The 21,730-nt window shown below is 40.3% G+C and overlaps 2 protein-coding genes and 1 pseudogene across 2 annotated transcripts in view; 2 read left to right on the top strand and 1 right to left on the bottom strand.

Annotated features, from left to right (window-relative positions):
• Window position 1: 1 nt before the first annotated feature.
• VHL (von Hippel-Lindau tumor suppressor) lies at window positions 2-14,049 on the top strand. The gene is made up of 3 exons (XM_074198593.1): window positions 2-243; window positions 3,907-4,029; window positions 5,141-14,049. The coding sequence occupies exons 1-3, from the start codon at window positions 48-50 to the stop codon at window positions 5,317-5,319; spliced, it is 498 nt and encodes a 165-aa protein (XP_074054694.1). The 5' UTR covers window positions 2-47; the 3' UTR covers window positions 5,320-14,049.
• LOC141496255 (cytochrome c oxidase subunit NDUFA4 pseudogene) lies at window positions 2,652-4,516 on the bottom strand (annotated as a pseudogene).
• Window positions 14,050-14,487: 438 nt separating the features above from the next.
• IRAK2 (interleukin 1 receptor associated kinase 2) overlaps window positions 14,488-21,730 on the top strand; it is a 50,185-nt gene continuing 42,942 nt past the window's right edge. The window contains exon 1 of the mRNA XM_074198592.1: window positions 14,488-14,898. Coding sequence (XP_074054693.1) covers window positions 14,751-14,898 — 148 coding nt within the window. The 5' untranslated portion in view covers window positions 14,488-14,750. The remainder of the gene's footprint in view (window positions 14,899-21,730) is intronic.

Genomic DNA, 21,730 nt, shown 5'->3' with positions numbered 1-21,730 from the left:
GAAGCGGAGCGCGGAGGCCGGGCCGCGTGAGGCGCGCGCCCCCGAGCATGCCGGCGGAGCCGCTCCGGGCGGGCGCCGGGCCGCCGCCGCTGCGCTCCGTCAACAGCCGGCAGCCGTCCTGCGTGATCTTCTGCAACCGCACGTGCCGCCAGGTGCTCCCGCTCTGGGTCAACTTCGACGGGCAGCCCACGGCCTTCCCCACGCTGCTGCCCGGCACCGGCCGCAGGATGAACAGCTACCTCGGTGCGGCCGGAGCTCCGGGGGCGGGGGGCTCCGGGGGGGGGGAGCCCGCCCGCGGCCACTTCCGCCGGGAAGGGGAAAGGAAGGGGGTCTCGGCCCCGGCCTGGTTAACCCAATTAGGATTTTATATGGTGCTTGGATTTGCAAGGGAATTTGCACGAACCCTTTTTATAAGCAAACTGTAGGTGCAAAAATAATTTTCATTTATAATAATGCTACATTGCGATTACGTTTTATAAGCAAACAGAATAGATGCAAAGTGATTTTAATTAATAATGCTATATTACCCTCTACAACTGGTACAGTAGATACAAAGTAATGTATATTAATAATGCCATGTTCAACTTTTTATAAATAATAGAGGCAAGTCCTTTACAGTAATAATACTGCTATGTTACGTTTTTATTGATAAATAGAATAGATACAGAGGAATTTATGGGAATAATAATGTTATATTGATTTTTCATAAACAAGCAGACTAGATGAAAAATAATTTACATGAATAACGTTATACTTTTTTATAAACAAGCCCAATAGATGCAAAGTAATTTACACGGATGATAATGCTACCTTACTTACAGATGGGTTGGGGTTTTTTGGGTTTTTGCCCAAGGTCACACAGCTATAAACTAGAAATAGAGTAGATATAAAATCATTTCTGAAGGGAAGATGGGGAAGAGCAGGACAGGGTTGCTTGTAGAGAGAGGCAGCTTGTGAACTGAGGTTTTAAGGAATGCAGGAAGGGGATGCCTGTCAGGTATGGTCAACCATTTGCAGGAGCTATGAAAATTACTTTGTATGACATCAGCAAGAGCCAGGGTTTGGAAAGTTGATTTTAGAACCAGGGGACCTTTTTGAGGATGGAGTGGCCTCTGGTCAGAGGTGCATTTGATAAATATAACTGATAAATTTGTCAAATAAACTGATATTAGTTTGGCCTCTGTGCAAAAGGTGAATCAGAGAGGCGAAGGATGAGCAGGGAGGAAAATAGTGAGGAATTTTTTGCAGTAGTGTAGGTACAAGGTGACTTGGTAGCTGTCAGTGGGACAAAGGGAGCCATGAGGAGGTTGAATCTATAACTGATTGAATTGGGGATAAAGGAGGTCAGACCTATTCTAGGTTTTGCACCTGGGTGACTAGAAGAAAATACCCTTAATAAAAATAGGGAAGTTAATAAAGTGGGATGAGGGCTTGTGGGCAGAGTTTGGTTTTGCACATGTTGAGTTTGCGATTAGTTAGACATCTTTTTGGAAGTAATTTGGGTTTGGAACTCAGCAAGGAGACTGAATATATTATAGACCTTCATGTTGGTCAATTATTTTCAGTTGTCTCTTGCTCTGGGTAGCTCCATTTAGGGGGATTTTCTTGGCAGATACTGGAAGGATTTGCCATTTCCTTTTCCAGCTCATTTTGCAGATGATGAAACTGAGGCAAACAGGGTGAATTGACTTGCCCAGGGTCACACAGCTAGTAAGTGTCTCAGGCTGGATTTGAATTCAGATTGTCCTGATTCCAGGCCATGTGTTCTCCACTGAGCCATGTAGACCTGAAGAGAGAATTATTGAATCCTTAGAGTCCAGGACTGAGCCCTGGAATAAACTCATTATATTTACAAAATATGTTTGTGTGTGTGTGTATCTATTTACACTTTAAAAAGCATTATATAGCATTATGTTCATGTAAATTACTTTGTATCTATTCTGTTTCTTGGTTTATAAAAAAGTATCATACAGTATTATTATTCATGGATGATCCAGCAAAGAGGAAGAAGTGAACAGAACAGTGTCACAAAAATGCAGAGAACAGAAAATCTGGGAGGAGGAGATTAGTAATGTCAGATGCAGTTGATAGACCAAGAGGCCATTGTGTCTGACAGTTAGGATGACAGCAGGCAGTAACCCTACTGTAAGAGGTTGAGAAATGAGTGGACCATGAGAAATGGAAGAAAGGAGTGTAAAGATAGCCTTTAAGAGTGCTTGAGGGGGTACTAGGATTAAATGAAGATTTTTAGGATTAAGTGAAGATTTTGGAAGTGTGAGCATGGGAAGTAGCTAGGAAGGACACATTGAGACAGAACCCCATTCCCCTATCTGCTTCAGAGATTAGTGACCAGAACCAGAACTACAGCAGCATTGTAGAAAGACAAGATGGCATTTTTGGTTTCATCACTAATTTTTCTCTTCCTCTCCTCTTCCCCCTTTTCTCCTAGACTATTCCCTATTTTGTTGACACTTTACTTTGATTACCTACTTCATCTTAAGCTTGGTTGATTTTTCTGGCACTGCTATTTTTTTTTTAATGTTTAAATTTGCTGCTTTTCTTTTTAAATCAACTTTGGTTGTGAGTTCTTTCACCTTGTCTACCTAGATTACCAATTCTTAAGCCTCTTCTTTTTTTTTTTAAGTTTCACATCTTTATTCATCTATTAAACCCAACATTTCATACAACACAAGGGGAGAAAAATCAAACATTTCCTAATTGTGTGTGGAATTGTGCAGATGACTCTTAAAAGACCTTCATTCTCAGAAGCTGAAAAATGCACCGTTTTCACTTAGAATTCTGGGCCTTCTTTCTTCCCGTTTGCTGTGATCCACATTTACTGAGTAGAACTTGTACTTATCAGTGGGATTCAGCTTGTTCCAAGACTCTGGGCTGCTCTTTCTGTCCAAAGTGACATCAGGATTGAAGAACGCCAGGTGCACAATGTACAGAGAGGCTATGATCATGAACAAGGAGATCAATGTCTGTGCTTCTTGGCCTGGTTGATGATCATGCAGAACATGGTGGCGGCTGCGGGATTGGGTGACTGCGCCTTTGAAAGTTTGTTTGATTGAGGCTGGGTGCCCAGTCAGCTCTCTTTATTCTTAAACTATATCCCTCAGAGAACTCCAGTGATTGATCCATAAAAAGAATCAGCAGTTGTCTTTTCTCCAGTAGGTCTAATGCTTATGTGTCCCATATTCTTGTTTTTTTAACTAGAATAAGAACAGCAGCTTCCCATTTATGTGTTACCAGCATAAATAAAATAGTTGTGTGCCACATGCATAATGGAATATTTAATGTTTACAAAGTGCTTTCCATTTAGGGTAAGTCAGTAAAGTGGGTAGTGCAAATATGGTTTACCCCAGTATTATAGATGAAGAAATGGGCTCAGTAGTTAATGGAATTTCTTAGAATAGTTCCGGAGTGTGAAAGACTGAAACTAGAGCTCTCTGGAATCCAGGCCAAGTGCTCATTCCCATCTCATTAGTGTGGCACTGGTGAAGAAACAGAATTACTTATTTTGCTCGATCTTGTTTTCAGGGTCTGTAGGAGGCTCATGAAAAGAAAGCTGGCTTTGGTCCTCTAGCTGTTGGCTAGTTTGGTGACCTTGGGCTTGGGTAGCTTTTCCAAGTCAGCCACTTCATCTTTAATATTAAACTTTCTTTTGGGGGGGGGTGTTTTGGAGGGCAGTAGGGTTAAGTGATTTACCCAAAGGTCACAGAGCTAGTTAATTATTAAATGTTTGATCTGGATTTGAACTCAGGTCCTCCTGACTCCAGGACTGGTGCTCTATCCACTGAGCCACCCAGCTGCCCACATGAAAATTTTTGAGAGGGAAAATTAATAGGGGTTTCATAATTAGGCATAGTTAGATATAAACTTCAATTGCTTATTTTACTACAGGTCATTTTTGGTTGTTCAGAGATGCAAATACAGGAGATGGGCTTCTTGTTAACCAGACTGAATTATTTGTGCCATCTCTCAATGAAAATGGACAGCCTGTTTTTGCCAACATTACACTTCCAGGTGAGATGTAACTTGCTTTTATTTAAAACTCTTTCCTGCCAGACATCCTCTCCCACTTAGCTTTTAAAAACAATCAAAAGAACTTCATTTCTAAAAGGTAGCTCCTAGTGACTTTTCTCCTTTTCTTTGCCAGACTCCTAGATTACATTGTCTACTAGCCCAACTTTCCATTTCCCCATCTCCCACAACTTTTTTTTTTGTCTTCACATTCCTTTTGTTTGTTTGGGACTTTCTTTTTGCATGTTGACATTGTCTCATTGGGCTGATCTCTTCTACTGGGATACCATATTACTTTCTACTAAGTTAGTGTGGTGGTCTGACTTTAGCTCTTCTGGGGAACTTGTCCTTGAACCCCCGACATTGCTTCCTTGTCTGAGGCATTAGAAGTCCAACCTATTGGGACCTGGGGCACCTGAAGTTTATCAGAATTCCTACTACAAAATTCCTACTGAGCCTCCCTGTTATAGGTCTTTATGGCCCAGGGTGGTTGCCATGGTGAATGTGGAGGCAGAAGAGAACTGGGTTTATTTTAGTACTTTCATCCTTTTAAGTCTCTGGTTGTTAAGTACATATGTTTTACTGCATTTGTAGTCTACAGCCATCTAATTATGTCCCACTCTATAGCCTGAATCACAGTGTTGGGCTATTTTTTCACTTTCTATATTCCCTCTTGTGGTCTTCTCCTTATCTTCTTGGGTTTAGTTACTTGATTCCCTACTTTGTGAATGTTATCCATTTATACTCTAAAAATAGATGGAAATGAACTGAGACACCCCAATGCCAATCTTTTATCTTACCTTTAAAGAAATCTTCTTACTTTATTTATTTGAGGGGTGGTTTTACCTCACCCCCCCCCCAGGAGTTTGTCATTAAATTTTCCCTGCAAAGTTTCTTCAGATCCACAGAGGTTCTTTTTTTCTGTTCTGTTCAACAGTTGAACTGTTCCTGTATGGTAAGGAGCAGGACCATATCTGTGAATTATTTATTGATCTGTAGAAATCCCATTTACAGACATTAGAGGAGCCCATATTATTCAGGCATTTAAATAACAAAGCCCAGAACTGCATGGCCTAAATCCCTCACAATGAGTTGTGTTTTTTCCCTTCTACAGTTTATACATTGAAAGAGAGATGTCTTCAAGTTGTCCGCTGTCTAGTCAAGCCTGAGGACTACAGGAAACTGGACATCGTGAGGTCATTATATGATGATCTGGAAGACTTCCCAGATATCCAGAAGGATCTTAGAAGACTTTCACTGGAGTACCTTGAGAAGCAAGAGGATGGAGATTAAGATAGGAGTGGCTGGGTCTTTGCTATGGAAGGTGTTGAGTGATTTTATCTAGCCGGGGTACTGTGACTTATTGTCAATATCCAGGCAGCTTGCTCTCAAGAAGTAAAATTTATTTCAGTGATAATGGTTGCTTCAAGAATAAGAACCAAATAGGGGGCGGCTGGATGGCGCAGTGGATAGAACACTGGCCCAGGTGTCAGGAGGACCCGAGTTCAAATTTGGATCAGATATTTAACACTTACCTAGCTGTGTGACCTTGGGCTAGTCGTGTAACCCCATTGCCTTGCCAAAAAAAAAGAATAAGAACATTATCATTTAGACTCTATAACTGAGATGGTAAACTGTCATTGGATTTATTAGACCATGTGATATTTAGAAGTTAAGAACACAAAAAACTTTTCAATGAGTGTCCTCTTAGGGAACATAGTCTACCTTCTGGTGCCTTGACTGTTGTTCAGTAGTGGGATGCTCTAATAGGAAGCAAACCTATCCTGGATAGAAATACCCTAAAACCTGGACCAGATGACCTATAGTAGTGATCAGCTCTGGATATATGATATACTAAGGTTTATGTAGTTAGGATGATGGCCAAGTTTAGGGGGCTTTGGATCAGTTTAAGCTCGTTCATACTTTATAAGGTTGATTGTGCATGCATAATCCATTTGTATTCCTTGGTGGAAAATAAGGATTTATATACTCAGGTTGTAATTGACCTGAAATACAGAATTTATTTTGTATGAAAAAAATCAAGAGGAATGTTTATGGGAGGTGATTAAATGTCTGGCTCCTAGTGATTCAAGATAGTTAATGTACAAGGGTGTTTTGTTGGGGAAAAGCATTTTAGTAAACACTAAAAGTATATTGCTAGTGAGACTAGATGCATAGCTTTTTTTTTTTTGCAAGGCAAATGGGGTTAAGTGGCTTGCTCAAGGCCACAGAGCTAGGTAGATGCATAGTTTTTAATAATGAGTTATTTATTTGAAAGTATTTGGGAAGCTTTTTGTGGAAGGGACTTAATAAAAACTAAGGTGATTAATCATTTTGTAAGGCAGTCACTTTTTAGAGGGAACTTTTTGTAATTTTCAAAGTTTTATTTCTTCAAAGAGCCAGGACAGTGCTACTCTGTAAACTAAACTGTGACTATCTTGAACTATGTCTTGGTTTCTGCAAGGGGGGCTTTATCTATAGTTGTATTTCATTCTAGCCTTAAACAACTGTGAAGTCAAGAACTTTGAATGTTGTTTGTATAGTGTTCTTTTTTATATATAACTGATAGTTTCATTTATCATTTCACAAAGCACAATTTTTGAATCATCTACTGTAATGCTTTTGCATTTCTATTTTTTCCTACTACATTTTTAAAGGACTATATATGTATATGTGAAGTTTGATGAATTCACCTTGATTTATCCATTATAAACTAAACTTCTTTGTTATGGACTGGACTTAATTTCATTAATTTCAGGCCTTCCAAGAGATAATTCATAAAGGGTGGATTTTGGTTATGGGTTACCAAATACTGACTATTGGACCCAGAATTCTTGTATTCTAACTTGGCAGGGAACCAGAATCAAAGTAGAAGTCACGATTTCATTCACCTCTTTAAATTAAAATTCCACTTTCTTTCATCTTTAAGACCTAGAGCACTTAAGTCTCTAGTATTTCCTAACTTTTCTCATTTTGTTTCATGTCCAATGTTTTGTGGCTTACAGGATAAATTATTGTGTGGGGAAGGTAATAAAAGTGGAAGGAAATGTGAGGAGTCTGAACCAGGATCAGTGAGTTTAGACCTTGTCTTCAGAGACTGTAGGGCACCACGGGTGTCAGGACACAGAGACTAGTCAGTTCTTTTAGAGGTCAGCTAAGACAATGATCATCCCCCAAGTCCCAGGTGATCGTGCTCCTTATTTTCTTAAAGCCTTTCTCTGATGTTAGTCTTCCTTCACAATGACATTTTCCCTTCTTGTTGAATCATGCCATTTGAGTATTGTTTCTGATACAGGTTGCCAGGCATGTAGCATGTTCTGTTTATATTTCTGTGACTTCTCTTTTTTTTTTTTAATGAGATGGTACGATTTTTTTGTCTCAGCTACAATTTGGCATTGAACAGTACTGAACAGAATAAAGCTTTGGGTCCATGGACAGGCCCTTGTTTTGTTCTTTTCATTGTTGTAGCTATAATGTGTACACATTGTTTTCTTGTTTCTTTTTATTTTCTGTAATTTTAAATTATTCATTTTCATGATTCTATCTAAAGCAGTACTGTTCACATACTGCATTCTTTATTCATGAGCAACTGTTTTATTCCTTATTGTGACAAAAAATTACGTGTTTCTTGGTCTCTCAGTAGTACTTAGCTCATCATTTAGACTTTTAGGATTCAGCCAATGGTGGCAAAGATGAGAACTTATAAAACTCATGCCTTCTCTGAATGTGAACTTGATGGGATCAACATTAATATAAAAAAGTTGTGTAAAGAGCTTTCCATTAGAAGGCCCTGTCCTTTAACACACCCTTTCCCCACAAATTTCTATAAATAGGGTATATCATAGGGAAGCTCAAGAGTGTTGAAGAATGAGAGAAACGTTGAAGATAAATAGTGGTATAAATATGAATTTGGAAAAGAAAGGAAGGCTAGAGGAATCATTAGGTAATGACAGAGAGTAAAGAAGGTGTGCTTCATGCTTAGCCTTCACAGCTCCTGTGTACTCTGCAAACAGACGGTTTTACCTCTCAGTACTTTGTGGGGAAAGCAGGACCTTCTGGTCTAGGGGATAAAGACAGTAGGAGACCACCCCCCCTCCATTGAGGAAGTGCCTGAAGGAAGCCTAGGAAGGAGTGACCCAGGGGAAAGTAGGCTTGACTTGACAGAGGAGGTAGTTCAGGGCCAGATGGAGAGAGTAGTGTTCGGATAGTTAATCTTTGAGATCAATTGAAGAAGTTAATTGGACAAATCACTTTGGTTATGCTATGTACAAAGATTGTGGTTGAATTCCTAAAATTTTGGGTGACAAAGGATCCAAGGTGAGCTGATAGCTCATATGTTCTATCAGATGCCTCAGCAGGTGGACTGCTGGACCTGGGGTCAGGAAGGTCTGAACTTGAGACACTTCCTAACTGGGTGACATGGTGCCTTGCAGCCTGTTTGCTCAGCTGTAAATGAAGGGGCTAAAATAATAGCCCCTGCCTGTGAGGGTTGCTGTGAAGCTCATAGGAGATCATCCTTGTAATCCGTTTAGCTCAGTCCTTGAATAGCTGCTAGCTCTTAGAGGCCTGTGGAATGGGTGGTAATAGGTATTCCTGTCCTGTGCCTTTGATACTCATTTTAAACAACCCTCAGCAGAAACCCCGGCTGTAGATTCTGCTATTGAGGCTGAGGAAGGTTGAAAGGGACCTGCCAAGGAGCTGCAAGCACAACCTCACATTGATTTCAACAGGAGCTCCATCCTTTGGAGCCATGAAGAAGGTGACTGTTCATTCTGGTGTGCAAGGGAGCCGCTAGGCCACTGACCCCGGGTATCTGCAGAGGAAGTTGTGGCTAAATAGCCCCTTGGGCTCAGAAGACTAGAAGGGTTGAACTGTACTGCTCTGCTGCTCTTCTCACTGGTTTTTCCAAGAGTTTTTCCAGGTTTTCTCTTTATGTAACTCTAAAGGAAACTCACTCATACCCCATCCCACTGAGCTTTTAATCTCTTCCAACAACAGTGAAAGGTCTCCTCATGTCATAAGATTATGTTTTTAAAAGTAAGACTGAAATGAACAAAAGATAAGGGTAGATGATTTTCTATGAGCATTTTCCAAAAAAAAACAAAGAGATCACTCAGTTTAAAGGCTGGGGCTGATTCAGTCCCTCTAATGATTCAGGATCAAAATGAGACCTTTGTAGCTTGCCTAACAGCAGAAGTATGTTTACTTAAGGCTACAACAATTTCCCTGCTCCTACTACTCCTCTGCAGGTTTTTGTATTTAGGTCCCTAGGAAGTGCCATTAATGAGATTCAAACCATGTGTCCCTGCCAATTAAGACTGGTAGAATACATTTTTAAGGAAAAACTTAACAAGGAGGACTGCCTAGCTGTTTCAGTCTCAAACTACAAAACAAGTCATCAAAACTTTGGTACTAAATAAAGTAAGAGAGGTTGATCTGTGTGAACAGATCAAGTCCAGGACTGTAGAGAAGTAAATTGAACATAGTACAGATTTTGATAAATCCAAAGAACCCAACTACTTGGGTATGGACTCACCATTCCAACTAGAATCCTGAGAAAATTGGAAAGCAGGTTGGCAGAGATTGGCTAAGGATTCACATCTCTCACCATATCCCAAGATAAACTCCCAGTGGACTTGTGTTTTAAAGATGTAAGATCATAGGTTAGTAGAATATAAAATGAAACTGGAACAGGCATGTGCAGAGAGTGCCTGGGAACCTCCTCCTGGAGTCATGATGATATCTGACTGCAGTGGCTGTGTAGACTGGGACTAGCTAGGCTGCTAACCATGTTGTTAGGCCAACATATGACACCATAATAACAGCTTCCAGGGGTGGCTAGGTGGCCCAGTGGATAGAGCACCAGCCCTGGAGTCAGGAGTCCCTGAATTCAAATACCACTTCAGACAATAATTACCTAGCTGTGTGGCCTTGGGCTAGCCACTTAACCCCATTTGCCTTGCAAAAACCTAAAAAAAAAACCGAACAAAAAACACAGCTTCCTGTTCTTGTCCACCATTTTTCTTTTTCCCTTTTTAGTTGAAAGAATTTAAGTCTCCCAACATTGGGAATTTCAGAAAATCAATATAGCATCTGGGTTTTTCAATCATTTCAGCATTAGTACCCCATGGAACAATAAGTGGAATTGGGGGATGACTTTCAGGGTCCAGCCAATGGTGGCAAAGATGAGAACTTATAAAACTCATGCCTTCTCTGAATGAACTTGATGGGACCACCGTTAATATAAAAATATCAAGAGCTTGCCCATTGCCTTCAGTGACTGAGATGGGATCTGGGAGATTATGTTCTCCTGTGGTGTGGTAGGAAATGTTTATAGCCTTTATTTTTGCTATATCTTTGAAGTAACTATTCCGTTATAAAAACTATTTGATGTTAAGCAGTTAAAGGGAACTGGTATGCTAATCACTATTGATTTACAAGCAAGGGAAGGAAAACACTTATGTGTTGAGGCTTGAACAAGTGGCATTATCCTCCAGAATCCCAAAGGTGATGCACTTGACCTGCCTATGGGAGAATGAGTTAGAGGTTGTCAATATAGAATAAAAGAGTTTTTACAACTATAAATAACAGAAGTGCTCTTGATCAAACCAACTGAGAGGATTCCTATAAGATGAAATGGACAGTTTTCATTATATAGAACAGGGCTGTCCACGATACCCACCCGTGGGGTAGTTAGGTGGCACAGTGGATAGAGCACCGGTTCTGGAGTCAAGAGTACTTGAGTTCAAATTGGGCCTCAGACACTTAATTACCTAGCTGTGTGGCCTTGGCAAGCCACTTATAACCCTATTGCCTTGCAAAAAAAACCAAACCCCTAAAAACAAAACAAAACAAAATACCCACCTGTGGGTTTACTAAATGCTTTAGTAAACAAGCCAAGCTACTGCAGAGCTCTCACTAAAATAACAAATCAAAATATATTGTCTATTGTTTGAAGAAAATCTTTTGAAAGTAAGGCTGGGCAGCCCTGATAGAGAATAGAATATTTTTTAATAAGTAAACTATGCAGTTAAAACTATAAGGGAAACAGTTAACAGTTAATTGGGAGGAAAAAGGTCTTTGCAGTACTTTTTTTTGAAAAAAGTTCTCATTTCAACTCTTATCAAATCAATGGCATCCATGATTCCAGAAGACCAAAGATGAAACATAGCACCTACGTGCTATCATCATCATCATCTTTTTCTTACACATTTAGTAAATATCTGAGGCAGGATCAGGGACTTCAAGTCCAGTGCTCAAATCATGCATGTGATTATGTATCCTGTGATCTAGGAGACTCCAACTGGGACTCTAGGCTTACATTTTTGTTCAGTCTTGGGGTCTTAATGATAATATTTTTGGCTCAACTCCAGTGAAATCTCTAAAACAAAACTTAGGGGTCATATCTTGTTCAGTCACTTAAGTCATGTGCAGCTCTTCTTGGCCCCATTTGGAATTTTCTTAGCAAGGATACTAGAGTAGTTTGCCATTTCCATCTCCAGTTCATTTTACAGATGAGGAAACTGAAACAAATAGAGGTTAAGCGACTTGCCCAGGGTCACATAAGTAGTAAGGATTTTAGACCAGAATTGAACACCTTCTGACTCCAGACTTGGTGGTCTATCCGCTTCATGGCCTTCTGCCCCCAGGTCATAGAGTCTCCTCAAAATAATAGCTAGTATTTATATAGCACTTCAGGGTTTGCAAAAAGACAATATATTATATCATTTGATCCTTATGGTAATCCTAGCAGGAAGGAGTTATCTTCATTTTTTAGAGGAGGAAACAGAAATTAAGTGATTTACCTTAGAGTCACAGCTGGATTCAAATGTAGGTTGTCCCGACTCCCAAATTGCCATTTTTTTTCTGCTGTGACATCTAGAGGTTACTAGAAATTGTATTTATTGTACAATATGGGCCTTGAGAATAGGACAACTTTTATTTCTTCCATCACCCAAAAAACTCATAGGCATACACTGACAAAGAATAAGATAATATCTCAAATAGTTCATTATATTCACTATACCCTTTGGAAGGCAAAAGCCCTTTGTGGGACTTGGGAAGAGATATTTTACACTGACCTCAGAACTACATTTTCTGCATTAACTCAAGGCAAACTCTCAACAGCCTGGACGTGATTCTCTTTACTTCATTTACAGAGTGACCTGGCAGTGGGATCATCTCCAAGAAGTCCATTGGTACAGAAATCTGCTGCTGGCTAGCCAGTAGCTGATTCAGACACTCTTGAATTTAGGATGTTTTTGCCAACACTGGAAAGTTCACTTAAAAAATTACTTTTTTTATAAAATTATTTTTGGAGGTGGCTAGGTGCCATGGTGGATAGAGCACCAGCACTGAAGTCAGGAATACCTGAGTTCAAATCCAGTCTTGACATTTAATAATTACCTAGAGTGTGACCTTGGGCAAGCCACTTAACCCCATTTGCCTTGCAAAAAAACCTAAAAAAAAAAAAAAGAAAAGAAAATTGTTTTTGTTCTGATCTTAACAAACACCAAATAAAATAAGCATATCCATATCCATATACATAGTAGAGTAGAGGAAGAGATTGTACCTCCAACTACAAATCGCCATTTAGGTACAGATTCCTTTTCTCTTCATATATATAAAAAAATTTGGCATTTAACTTTCAAAGCTGTCATGCTTAAGTGTGATTCCTTCTGTTCTCTTCTGTGCATTTAAAAAAATTCTTCAGTGACCTTTTGCAAATATTCATATCTAAAGTCTCCCCTCATCCCAAACTGGAAAAAAAAAAAACCTTTTTAATAAAAATACAGTCAAACAAGCACATTCCCACATTATGTCCAATGTTTTTATTTTTTGGCCAATCTAAAGAAACCACGGATCATCATAAACTCTTCAACCTCCATTTAAGGAGATGAAACAGAACAGACATCTCAGGTACTTCCTTATTTCCCACCCTGCTGCACTTATTATTCATTTATTTATTTATTTTTAGGTTTTTTGCAAGATAAATGGGGTTAAGTGACTTGTCCTAGACCACACAGCTAGGTAATTTTTAAGTGTCTGAGACCAGATTTGAACCCAGGTACTCCTGACTCCAGGGCCAGTGCTTTTTCCACTGCACCACCTAGCTGCCCCAGCTGCACTTATTTTTGAAAGATTTCTATGTCTCTTGCAAAATCGTATTAGTCCTGGTACTCACTTTTTTAAAAAAAGTATTCTTTTTTTAGTTTTTGCAAGGCAGTGGGATTAAGTGACTTGCCCAAGGTCACACTGCTAGGTAATTAGTGTCTAAGGCTGGATTTAAGCTCAGGTCCTCCTAACTCCAGGACCAGTGCACAATCCACTGTGCTACCTAGTTACCCCTCTGTGGAGCCATGTACTCCTTACACACCATTTAAAGAGGTAGAACAGATCAGGTATCTCATTTCTACCCAGCTGTACTCCTTTTCATTTCTCTGGTTATACTCATAAATTTTTTTAAAACTTCTTCATCATGTCCTCATGCCAGGTGACCTTTATTCCCTCCCTTCATTCTATTTCCCATCTTTTGTGTTTTGTCTTCCCACATTAAACTGTAATATCCTTGAGGGCAAGGGCTGTTGTCTGCTTATTGTGTAAGTATTAGCACTAGAAAAAATATTGTATCCTATCCTATATGTATTATTTAAATTGAATCATTTCAAATAAGGGTGCTGGTTGCTGATTTGGTCTATTTAGGCTGTTCTATTCACTCTCATTGCTCTTCGGAAGTGTTACTCAAATCCGTCATACTCATCCCACCACAGATCTTTCCTGTCCAGGGAGAAATTTCAGGATGCAGCTATGATAAAGTATAGCAAATGACAGGTACAAAGCTTACTTGCAGAGTCCAACTTGCTTCAGTTGTCTTCTTTTGACCCTAGGTCATGGAGGTTATTTTCATCCCTTTATCTTGGAAGAAACAAGGAATTTTCTAGGTAGTTGCTCAGACATTGTGTACCTGACAAATAATAGGTACTTATAAATATTACATAACTGACTGTCCAGAATTTCTTAAACTGGTTTAATTCCCTAGGCAGTGAATTATTTTTTTGTTTTGAAAATTGTTTATTAATGCCTTTTGCCAACATTATTCCAGTTATTTCCTCATAACAGGAGTTAGTAAGTTAATAGCCTACAAAAAAGAACAAAGGAAGTCTCAAGAAATCCTGTGACTCCTGTGCAGTTTCCCAGCTAGGAAGTAGCCTAATTAGTGCCCCCTCTCTGATTCCTTCCATCTTTTGGGTTCAAGGTTTTGATTCCCAAGGCAGTGAGCTCTTGGTTAGCACTAATGTGTTGGCTTATAGATACGCTTGGTGGCAGTATTGCTTAGGCCTGGTCACCCCACCCCAGCTCAGCTCAGCTCAGCCCAACTTCCTGGAAAATTGCAGCTAGTTATCAAAGATTCCTTCCCCTTGGGACTCCTCCCCTGAGTCAAGAAGCTTGTTGCCGACCACTTTCTGACTCATACTGGGCTGAAACTTAGCCTAGCAGACATCCTGTTGACAAGGGGGAGCCTTCACCAGAACGCATCGCTTTCTGTTAACAAAGGGGACTCCCTGTTTGGGTTTCTCCCTCACGAGGAGGAATTACATTAGCCCAGGGGCTGCTCAATTGTGTCTTCTGGGAGGAGAGAACCCATCTGAGGTTCTAGCAGGTTGATGGCTGGGGAAAGGACAGAACATTGATCAAAACAGACTAAACTATTGAAAGCAGGGAAAATGGCATTGCAGCCACCTCTGCTGCCACCTCCACCTGCTCTCCGGAGCCACAGGACTTCTCAGTATATCTATCAGCTGCCTTCTTGGGTGCTGGAGGACTTCTGCCACAAGATGGACAGCTTGAGTGAATGGGACTGGATGCAATTTGGTGAGAACGGTGACAAAGGGTCCTGGGGTCCCTGGGAAGATAGGAGCCATAGGAATGACTGGGTTGACAGGGTACCATGGGTTTATTAGGGGTGAGCTGATGGGCTCATCTAAAAGCCCATGACTTATCTTTCTCAGGGAACGTAGGATTTAGAGTTGGAAGAGATCTTAGTGATGGGCTGGGTCTGACCCTTTTACAGAGAAGGAAATGGAAGTCTTCATAGAAAAAGAAAATGAGGAATCAGGCCAAAAGAGAGGAAGCTTTCTCCAAGATCACATAGGTCCCTAGGAGAGCTGTGATTTGAATTGGGTCCTCTGACTTTGTCTCAGAACACTTACCACTAGCCTATATCAGCTCTCTTTTTTTCTTTTTTAAGGGTTATTCTAACTTTTGCTTTTGAACTATATTTTTAGCTTGTTCCACCTAACATAGTATAAATGGACGAAACTTCAGAATGGTATTCAGGAGAGCTGGTTCCTTAGGTTTTGCTCCTCTATAATATGGAAGAGGTTAGACTAGATTTTTTTGTCTTTATCATCTTTAACATTCTGTAATTTGCTAACTTGTGTAATGGAAAAAGAAACCATGATGGCAACGAATTAAATTAGAGAGTAACCTAGTCAGGAGAATCTAGGTATGGGTCTCACCACCTAAATATGATGGTAAGCCACTTAACCTAGGTACTAATGCACTATAGTGGAAAGAGTACTAGACCTGAACTCAAGAAGACTTTAGACTTGAGTTCAAAGCCAACCTTACTCATTTCTTGCCTAAAAAATCACTTAATTTTTTTTCTCAGTTTGCCCATCTCTAAAATGGTGATGGCAATAATGACATCTATTGGGCTGATGGGAAGCTCAAATGAGATAATATAGGTAGAGTTAGGTAGAGAGCTTTACAGACCTTGATGTAAAGTCTGGCTAATATTATTTTTAGTTTCTCACAGATTATAAGTTGAAGGAAAGGTATCATCCTCCATTGGTAGTGGGAATTTCCTCCTCTGGGCATTCCCTACTTGGTAAAATTGTGAATCTAGTCTAAGAAAAAGGTGTGTCATGGGTTAATAGTCCTTTGGTATTCGTTATTAGGCATGTTTCTTAGTACTTGGTGCTAAAAAATTGATTACTATTTCCAATCAGTAAATGTTTCCCACTCTGTGCTGTCTCCCCAAGGTTGCTGGGAAATGAATTAGGTCTGAGGGCTGGTGAATCAGTCTTACAGAAAGACTAACCACCTTCAGACTGGTGAAAATGTAAGCACTTGACCCCTTTGCTTCAAAAACCCCTACAAAACCCAACCAAAAAACCCCAAGAAACAGCCTTTCTTTTTACTTACTGGATTTGCCATTTATTGTATGTTATTTGGAGAACAGATGTAAAAAGATTATCCAGATTATCGATGATATCAGTTTATAAAGAGGGCTAGGTGGCACAATGAATGGTGGAAGTTGCTTATTGGAATCAGGAAGACTCATCTTCTTGAGTTTAAATCTTATCTCAGACACTTACTAGCTGTGAGATCCTGGGTAAGTCACTTAACCCTGTTTATCTCAGTTTCTTCATCTTTAAAATGAGCTGGAGAAGAAAATGACAGACTACTCTTAGTATCTTTGCCAAGAAATCCAAATGAAATAACAATTGAAAGAACTGAACAATAACAAAGAATTAAGTTAGGTAAGAGGTGGAACAAACACTTTGGAAAGGTTGTTTTATACTAGAATGGGTTACTTGTATTTAAATTTGTTTTTGTAAGGCAATGGGGTTAAATGACTTGCCCAAGATCACACAGCTAAGTTATTATTAAGTGTCTGAGGTCTGATTTGAACTCAGGTCCTGCTGACTCCAGGGCTAGTGCTCTAACCACTGTGCCACCTAGCTGCCCCTAGAATGGATTACTTGTAGAAGGTGAAGAGAAATCTTCGTGACTTGGGGTATGGGGGGGAAGGAATAGTCATTAAAAACAGGCACATTTTGTACTCTTCAGTTCTAGCCCATATGTTTGGATGGTTGTCTATCTATGTCATTGGAAGTGAAAAGAATTTCTCTCTTGGGGTTTGGACTGCGTTTGATGAATTACTGAAAGGGCTTTGAATTTAATCAAAGTTGGAATGGAATCCTTACTCTAATTTACTATCTAGGGATCTTGAACAAAGTCAGTAAACCTTTAGCCACTTGACCTAGGTACTAATGCACTATAGTGGAAAGAGTACTGGATCATACATTCCAAGTGAGAAAGGACCTTAGAGGCCATCCAGTTTAACTCCCTTCATTTTATAAATAGAAATCAGAGGCCTGAAGAGGTTCAGTCTTTTTCATCTATGTCTGTCTCATAGATTTTTTTTAAGGTTTTTTTGCAAGGCAATGGGGTTAAGCGACTTGCCCAAGGCCACACAGCTAGGTGATTATTAAGTGTCTGAGGCCGGATTTGAACTCAGGTCCTCCTGAGTCCAGGGCCAGTGCTCTATCCACTGTGCCACCTAGCCGCCCCTCATAGAAGGTATTTTAATATGTCATTTTCTCTCTATTAGAAGTTGTCCAATGGGGTGGCTAGGTGGCGCAGTGGATAAAGCACCGGCCCTGAAGTCAGGAGGACCTGGGTTCAAATCCGGTCTCAGACACTTAATAATCACCTAGCTGTGTGCCCTTGGGCAAGCTGCTTAACCCCATTTGCCTTGCAAAAACCTAAAAAAAAAAAAAGTTGTCCAACGAGGAGTTTGCATTAGATGATTTCTAAGATTTCTTTGAGTTCTAATTCATCTAGGGCCATCCCCAATAGTCCTGATTCATATCTGACCACTGGAACCAGATGGCTCCAGAGGAGAAAGTGAGGCTGACTCAAATCCAATTCATGTGCTTGTCATAGCATCATCTTGATGTTGTGGTCTTCTTCAAAAATGAAGGACAAACATGAAATCATGCTATGAGTTTATAAAGCATCTTATTTTAACTTCCCTCTCAGGGCAGAGTTCTTTTTATAGTGACCCTGACAGAGTTCTTCCCAGCCTTTGCTTAAAACTACCAGTGTCACAGGGAGGGCAGGGGGTCAGAAGTTATGATTTGTGGACTTTAAGAAAGAGAAATAAATCTCCCTTGCTGATGACTGTGAATGGGCACTTTACATTTAAAGATGAAAAAGAGAGATATTCAGTGAAACTTTGTCCCAGGCTCCCGGCTTCAGCTAGGTTTCTACTCACAATTTTCCTAGAAGATGAGTTATATCCTAGGCTACCCCCAGTAGACACTTGAAAGCTTCCTATATGTCATAACAAATCACTAGCCAAGGTGCTAAGTATAAAGAAAGGTAAAAACAATTTGATCCTTCCTTCTAGGAGCTCATTATTGCCCACCTACTTCTAATCTTCCTTGAGATCTCTCATATTCACAGGAAATAAAGTATTTTCTTTGGGTGACTTAGCAACTTCTCCCACCCCACTCTTGTAATTGAAAGGGCCCTCAAGGGGCGGCTAGGTGGCACAGTGGATAGAGCACTGGCCCTGGAGTCAGGAGGACCTGAGTTCAGATCCGGCCTCAGACACTTAATAATTACCTAGCTGTGTGGCCTTGGGCAAGTCACTTAACTCCATTGCCTTGCAAAATCCTCAAAAAAAAAGGGGGGGCCCTCAAAAACCTCCAGGGTGAACTCTTTGCTGGAGACCCAGGCAGGGTTTTATCTGGAATTATTAGTCATCCCTAACCCCTTATCTCCAGTATCCCTTCCTTAATGCCTCACTTCCTCAGGAGCTGAGGAAGGGATGTAAGCCAAAAGAAATCTAGGAATTCTGGACATGTGGAAGTCAGTCAGGATACAATGTGTTCTTTTAAGACCCTTGGACTTTATTGTGGGCAGATTTTGCCCAGCTCTATGATAATGGTCTGATAGATATCCACAAACTGGATGGTGTTTGGGGACTTGTAATGACTCAGCTGGCCAAACCCAGAAACTGTGATTCTTGGCACATCATAGTGCTCTGAATTATTTTCCCACACCTCCGGGGTAGACTTAGCCTGAGGAAGGGTGAGAGGGGGTGTGAGAGTGGCAGATAGTAAACATCAGTCTCCCTCAGCACCAATTCTTTCTCTTCAACAGACAACTTTCTAGGCTGGCATGACTTAAGGGTCTTGAAGAGTCCCCAGCCCCCCTTTCCCTGCCATCAAAAATAAGACCTTCATCTTCTGTTCAAATAACATTACATGAGGTTGAGATATGCATTAAAACATTGCTACTAGTTTTTTCCTCAGTAGGAATCAATTTTCTTTCTTTTTTTTTTTTTTTGGCAAGGCAATGGGGTTAAGTGACTTGCCCAAGGTCACACAGCTAGGGAATTAATTGTCTGAGGCTGGATTTGAACTCAGGGACTCCTGATTCCAGGGCCGGTGCTCTATCCACTGCACCACCTAGTCACCCCAGGAATCAATTTTCAATTTACTGTACTTCATTGAGAGCAAGTTGTTTTTTTTTTGCAAGGCTTTGGGGTTAAGTGACTTGCCCAAGGTTACACAGCTAGGTAATTATTTAAGTGCCTGAGGTTGGATTTGAACTCAGGTCCTCCAAGGGCTGGTCTATCCCCTGTGCCACCTAGCTGTCCCAAGAGCAAGTTTTTAACAAGGAGAGTAACTGTTATGCTGGTTGTAGGGAGATTGGCTTGAACCAAAAACACAGAAAAGGGCACCAGAAGGTGGTTTTGCAGAATCAGTCATGATGAGACCCTGGATTAGAATTCTGGTTCTGCTATGTACTACCCATGAGACCATAAAAAGCTACTTCCCAAAAAGCATAATAATAGTCAGGATTTATAGAGCACTTTTCCTCTAAAATGATGGTGATTTAGAAGGTTGTGCAGAACAGTTACAATCTCTCAGTCCCTGTCTTAAAGATAGGGGAACTAAGGATCCTTAGTGTAAAAAAAGACAATTTAGTGAATTAGAAAGGGACACTGAATTAGCATCAAAGAATTAAACATCTGGAATTAAGATGGGATTTTAGAGACATTGAGTCCAAACCCCTCATTTACTTTTATTTTCTTAGGATCAGGGAAGTGGGAAGATGAGGGGGATCAATTTATCATTAAGAAGGAAATGAGAGTCATTGAAGTAGTTTTGGGTTTTTTTTTTGGCAAGGCAATGGGGTTAAATGGCTTGCCCAAGGTCACACAGCTAGGTAATTATTAAGTGTCTGAGGTCAGATTTGAACTTAGGTTCTCCTGACTCCAGAGCCTGTGCTCTATCCACTGTGCCACCTAGCCGCCCTCATTGAAGTAGTTTTAAAAAATTCACAGAACAGGGGGGGCGGAAAGTCAAATAAGCAAGTTAGCTTTGAAAAATTACACATTGAAATTTATTATATTTAAAAGAAAAGCAAGTTGTACCAAATGGATATTTGCAGTTTCATGTACAATCCTCTTTTTATTCTACTGTGAATATGTAAATGCTCATTTTACTTGGTATTCTACATTTAGAATAAACTAAGACATAAAATGAGATAGTGATTGCTGCAAGGGGGTAATCTTGGAAGTTCCATCCAAATCTAAATTCTCTGATCTCATTGTTGCTGTTATTGTTGGTTCTTCCTTTTTTGAAGAGGACCATGACATCAGGGTGATGATGCCATAACATGCAAGTCATTTGTCGTTAACGGAGGGAGGGCTGTGCTAAGTCACCTGCCTCACTTTCTCCTTTGGAGCCATCTGGACAAATGTGGGTTAGGATGACTGGAGATGACTTTGGATGCAGAGTGAAGCCCTGCTTTTTTTTAAGCTAAGGTCTTTGCCAGGTTCTGGTTTGCCTGAGGCAATACCCATACAGTGATTAAAACATAAATGCTTGATAAGCTTATCTTTGTGGTTTCATCAAACAATAAGCATTTATTAAGGGCCTTCTATGAAAGGACTTGGGCAAGAGCCACATAAAATGAGATGGATTTGGAAGGATCACTGTCTGTGTGGTGGAAGAGTCATCACTTTGACATGAGCAGGGACATCCTTACATTGAGCTTTATTTCCATGGTGCTATTAATTACATTTTTCATTTGATCTCCACAACTACCCTCTGAAATATGTTGTGCAATTAGTTGGCTTGAACCTGAGAACTCTCATGTTGAAACCTCCTTTGATCCTTGTAGATCAGCCTTCTGCTCAGAAGTTCATAATCTGAACAGAGTTTATCTGGGGGGCACTAAGAAGGGGAGCATCCTGCCCAGCTCCCCCAGATGGGATCTGTAGGAGTGGGACTGGAACCAAAATCTTCTTGACTCTAAGCTCTTTAGCTTTTTATGCTTCCTGACTCTCTCTCTCTCTCTCTCTCTCTCTGTCTCTCTGTCTCTTTTTGGTTTTTTTAGGTTTGTTTGTTTTTGTTTTTTTTTTTGCAAGGCAAATGGGGTTAAGTGGTTTGCCCAATGCCACACAGCTAGGTAATTATTAAGTGTCTGAGACCGGATTTGAACCCAAGTACTCCTGACTCCATGGCTGGTGCTTTATCCACTGCGCCACCTAGCCGCCCCCTCTCTGTCTCTCTTTTCAAAGAAATTAAGTGGCATATCATGTCAAAAGGCAGGATTCTAACCTAAATCTTGACTCCCAAGTCACCAGGCTTTACCCTTGCCCACTGCTTCCCTTATGTAGATGATCTCTGTGCAGCAATACATTTCTCTCCAATGCATTATAGGCTAGAATTAAGAGTTTACTATTGTGCTGTTAAAAAATAATTTTCCACCCTAAAGGAGCTTGCATTCTATGGGGAAACTCATGTTGAGGTTGAAGAAAAATGTTGAGGTTTAGGATGCAGATCATCTCTTGAGTTTCTCAGACTTTCTGCCAAGTCAAATAAAGGGCATTTAT

The sequence above is a fragment of the Macrotis lagotis genome, chromosome 8 (genome assembly GCF_037893015.1).
Source record: "Macrotis lagotis isolate mMagLag1 chromosome 8, bilby.v1.9.chrom.fasta, whole genome shotgun sequence".
In the NCBI taxonomy this organism is placed as follows: Eukaryota; Metazoa; Chordata; class Mammalia; order Peramelemorphia; family Peramelidae; genus Macrotis; species Macrotis lagotis.
Note: the sequence above shows the minus strand (reverse complement) of the source record. Positions and strands in the feature narration are given on the sequence as shown.

Excerpts from the sequence above, each read along its gene's own strand:
- VHL (XM_074198593.1), top strand. The coding sequence starts at position 48 with ATGCCGGCGGAGCCGCTCCGGGCGGGCGCCGGGCCGCCGCCGCTGCGC. Across the intron at positions 244-3,906 it reads CAGGATGAACAGCTACCTCG|GTCATTTTTGGTTGTTCAGA; the intron begins GTGCGGCCGGAG and ends ATTTTACTACAG. Across the intron at positions 4,030-5,140 it reads TGCCAACATTACACTTCCAG|TTTATACATTGAAAGAGAGA; the intron begins GTGAGATGTAAC and ends TCCCTTCTACAG.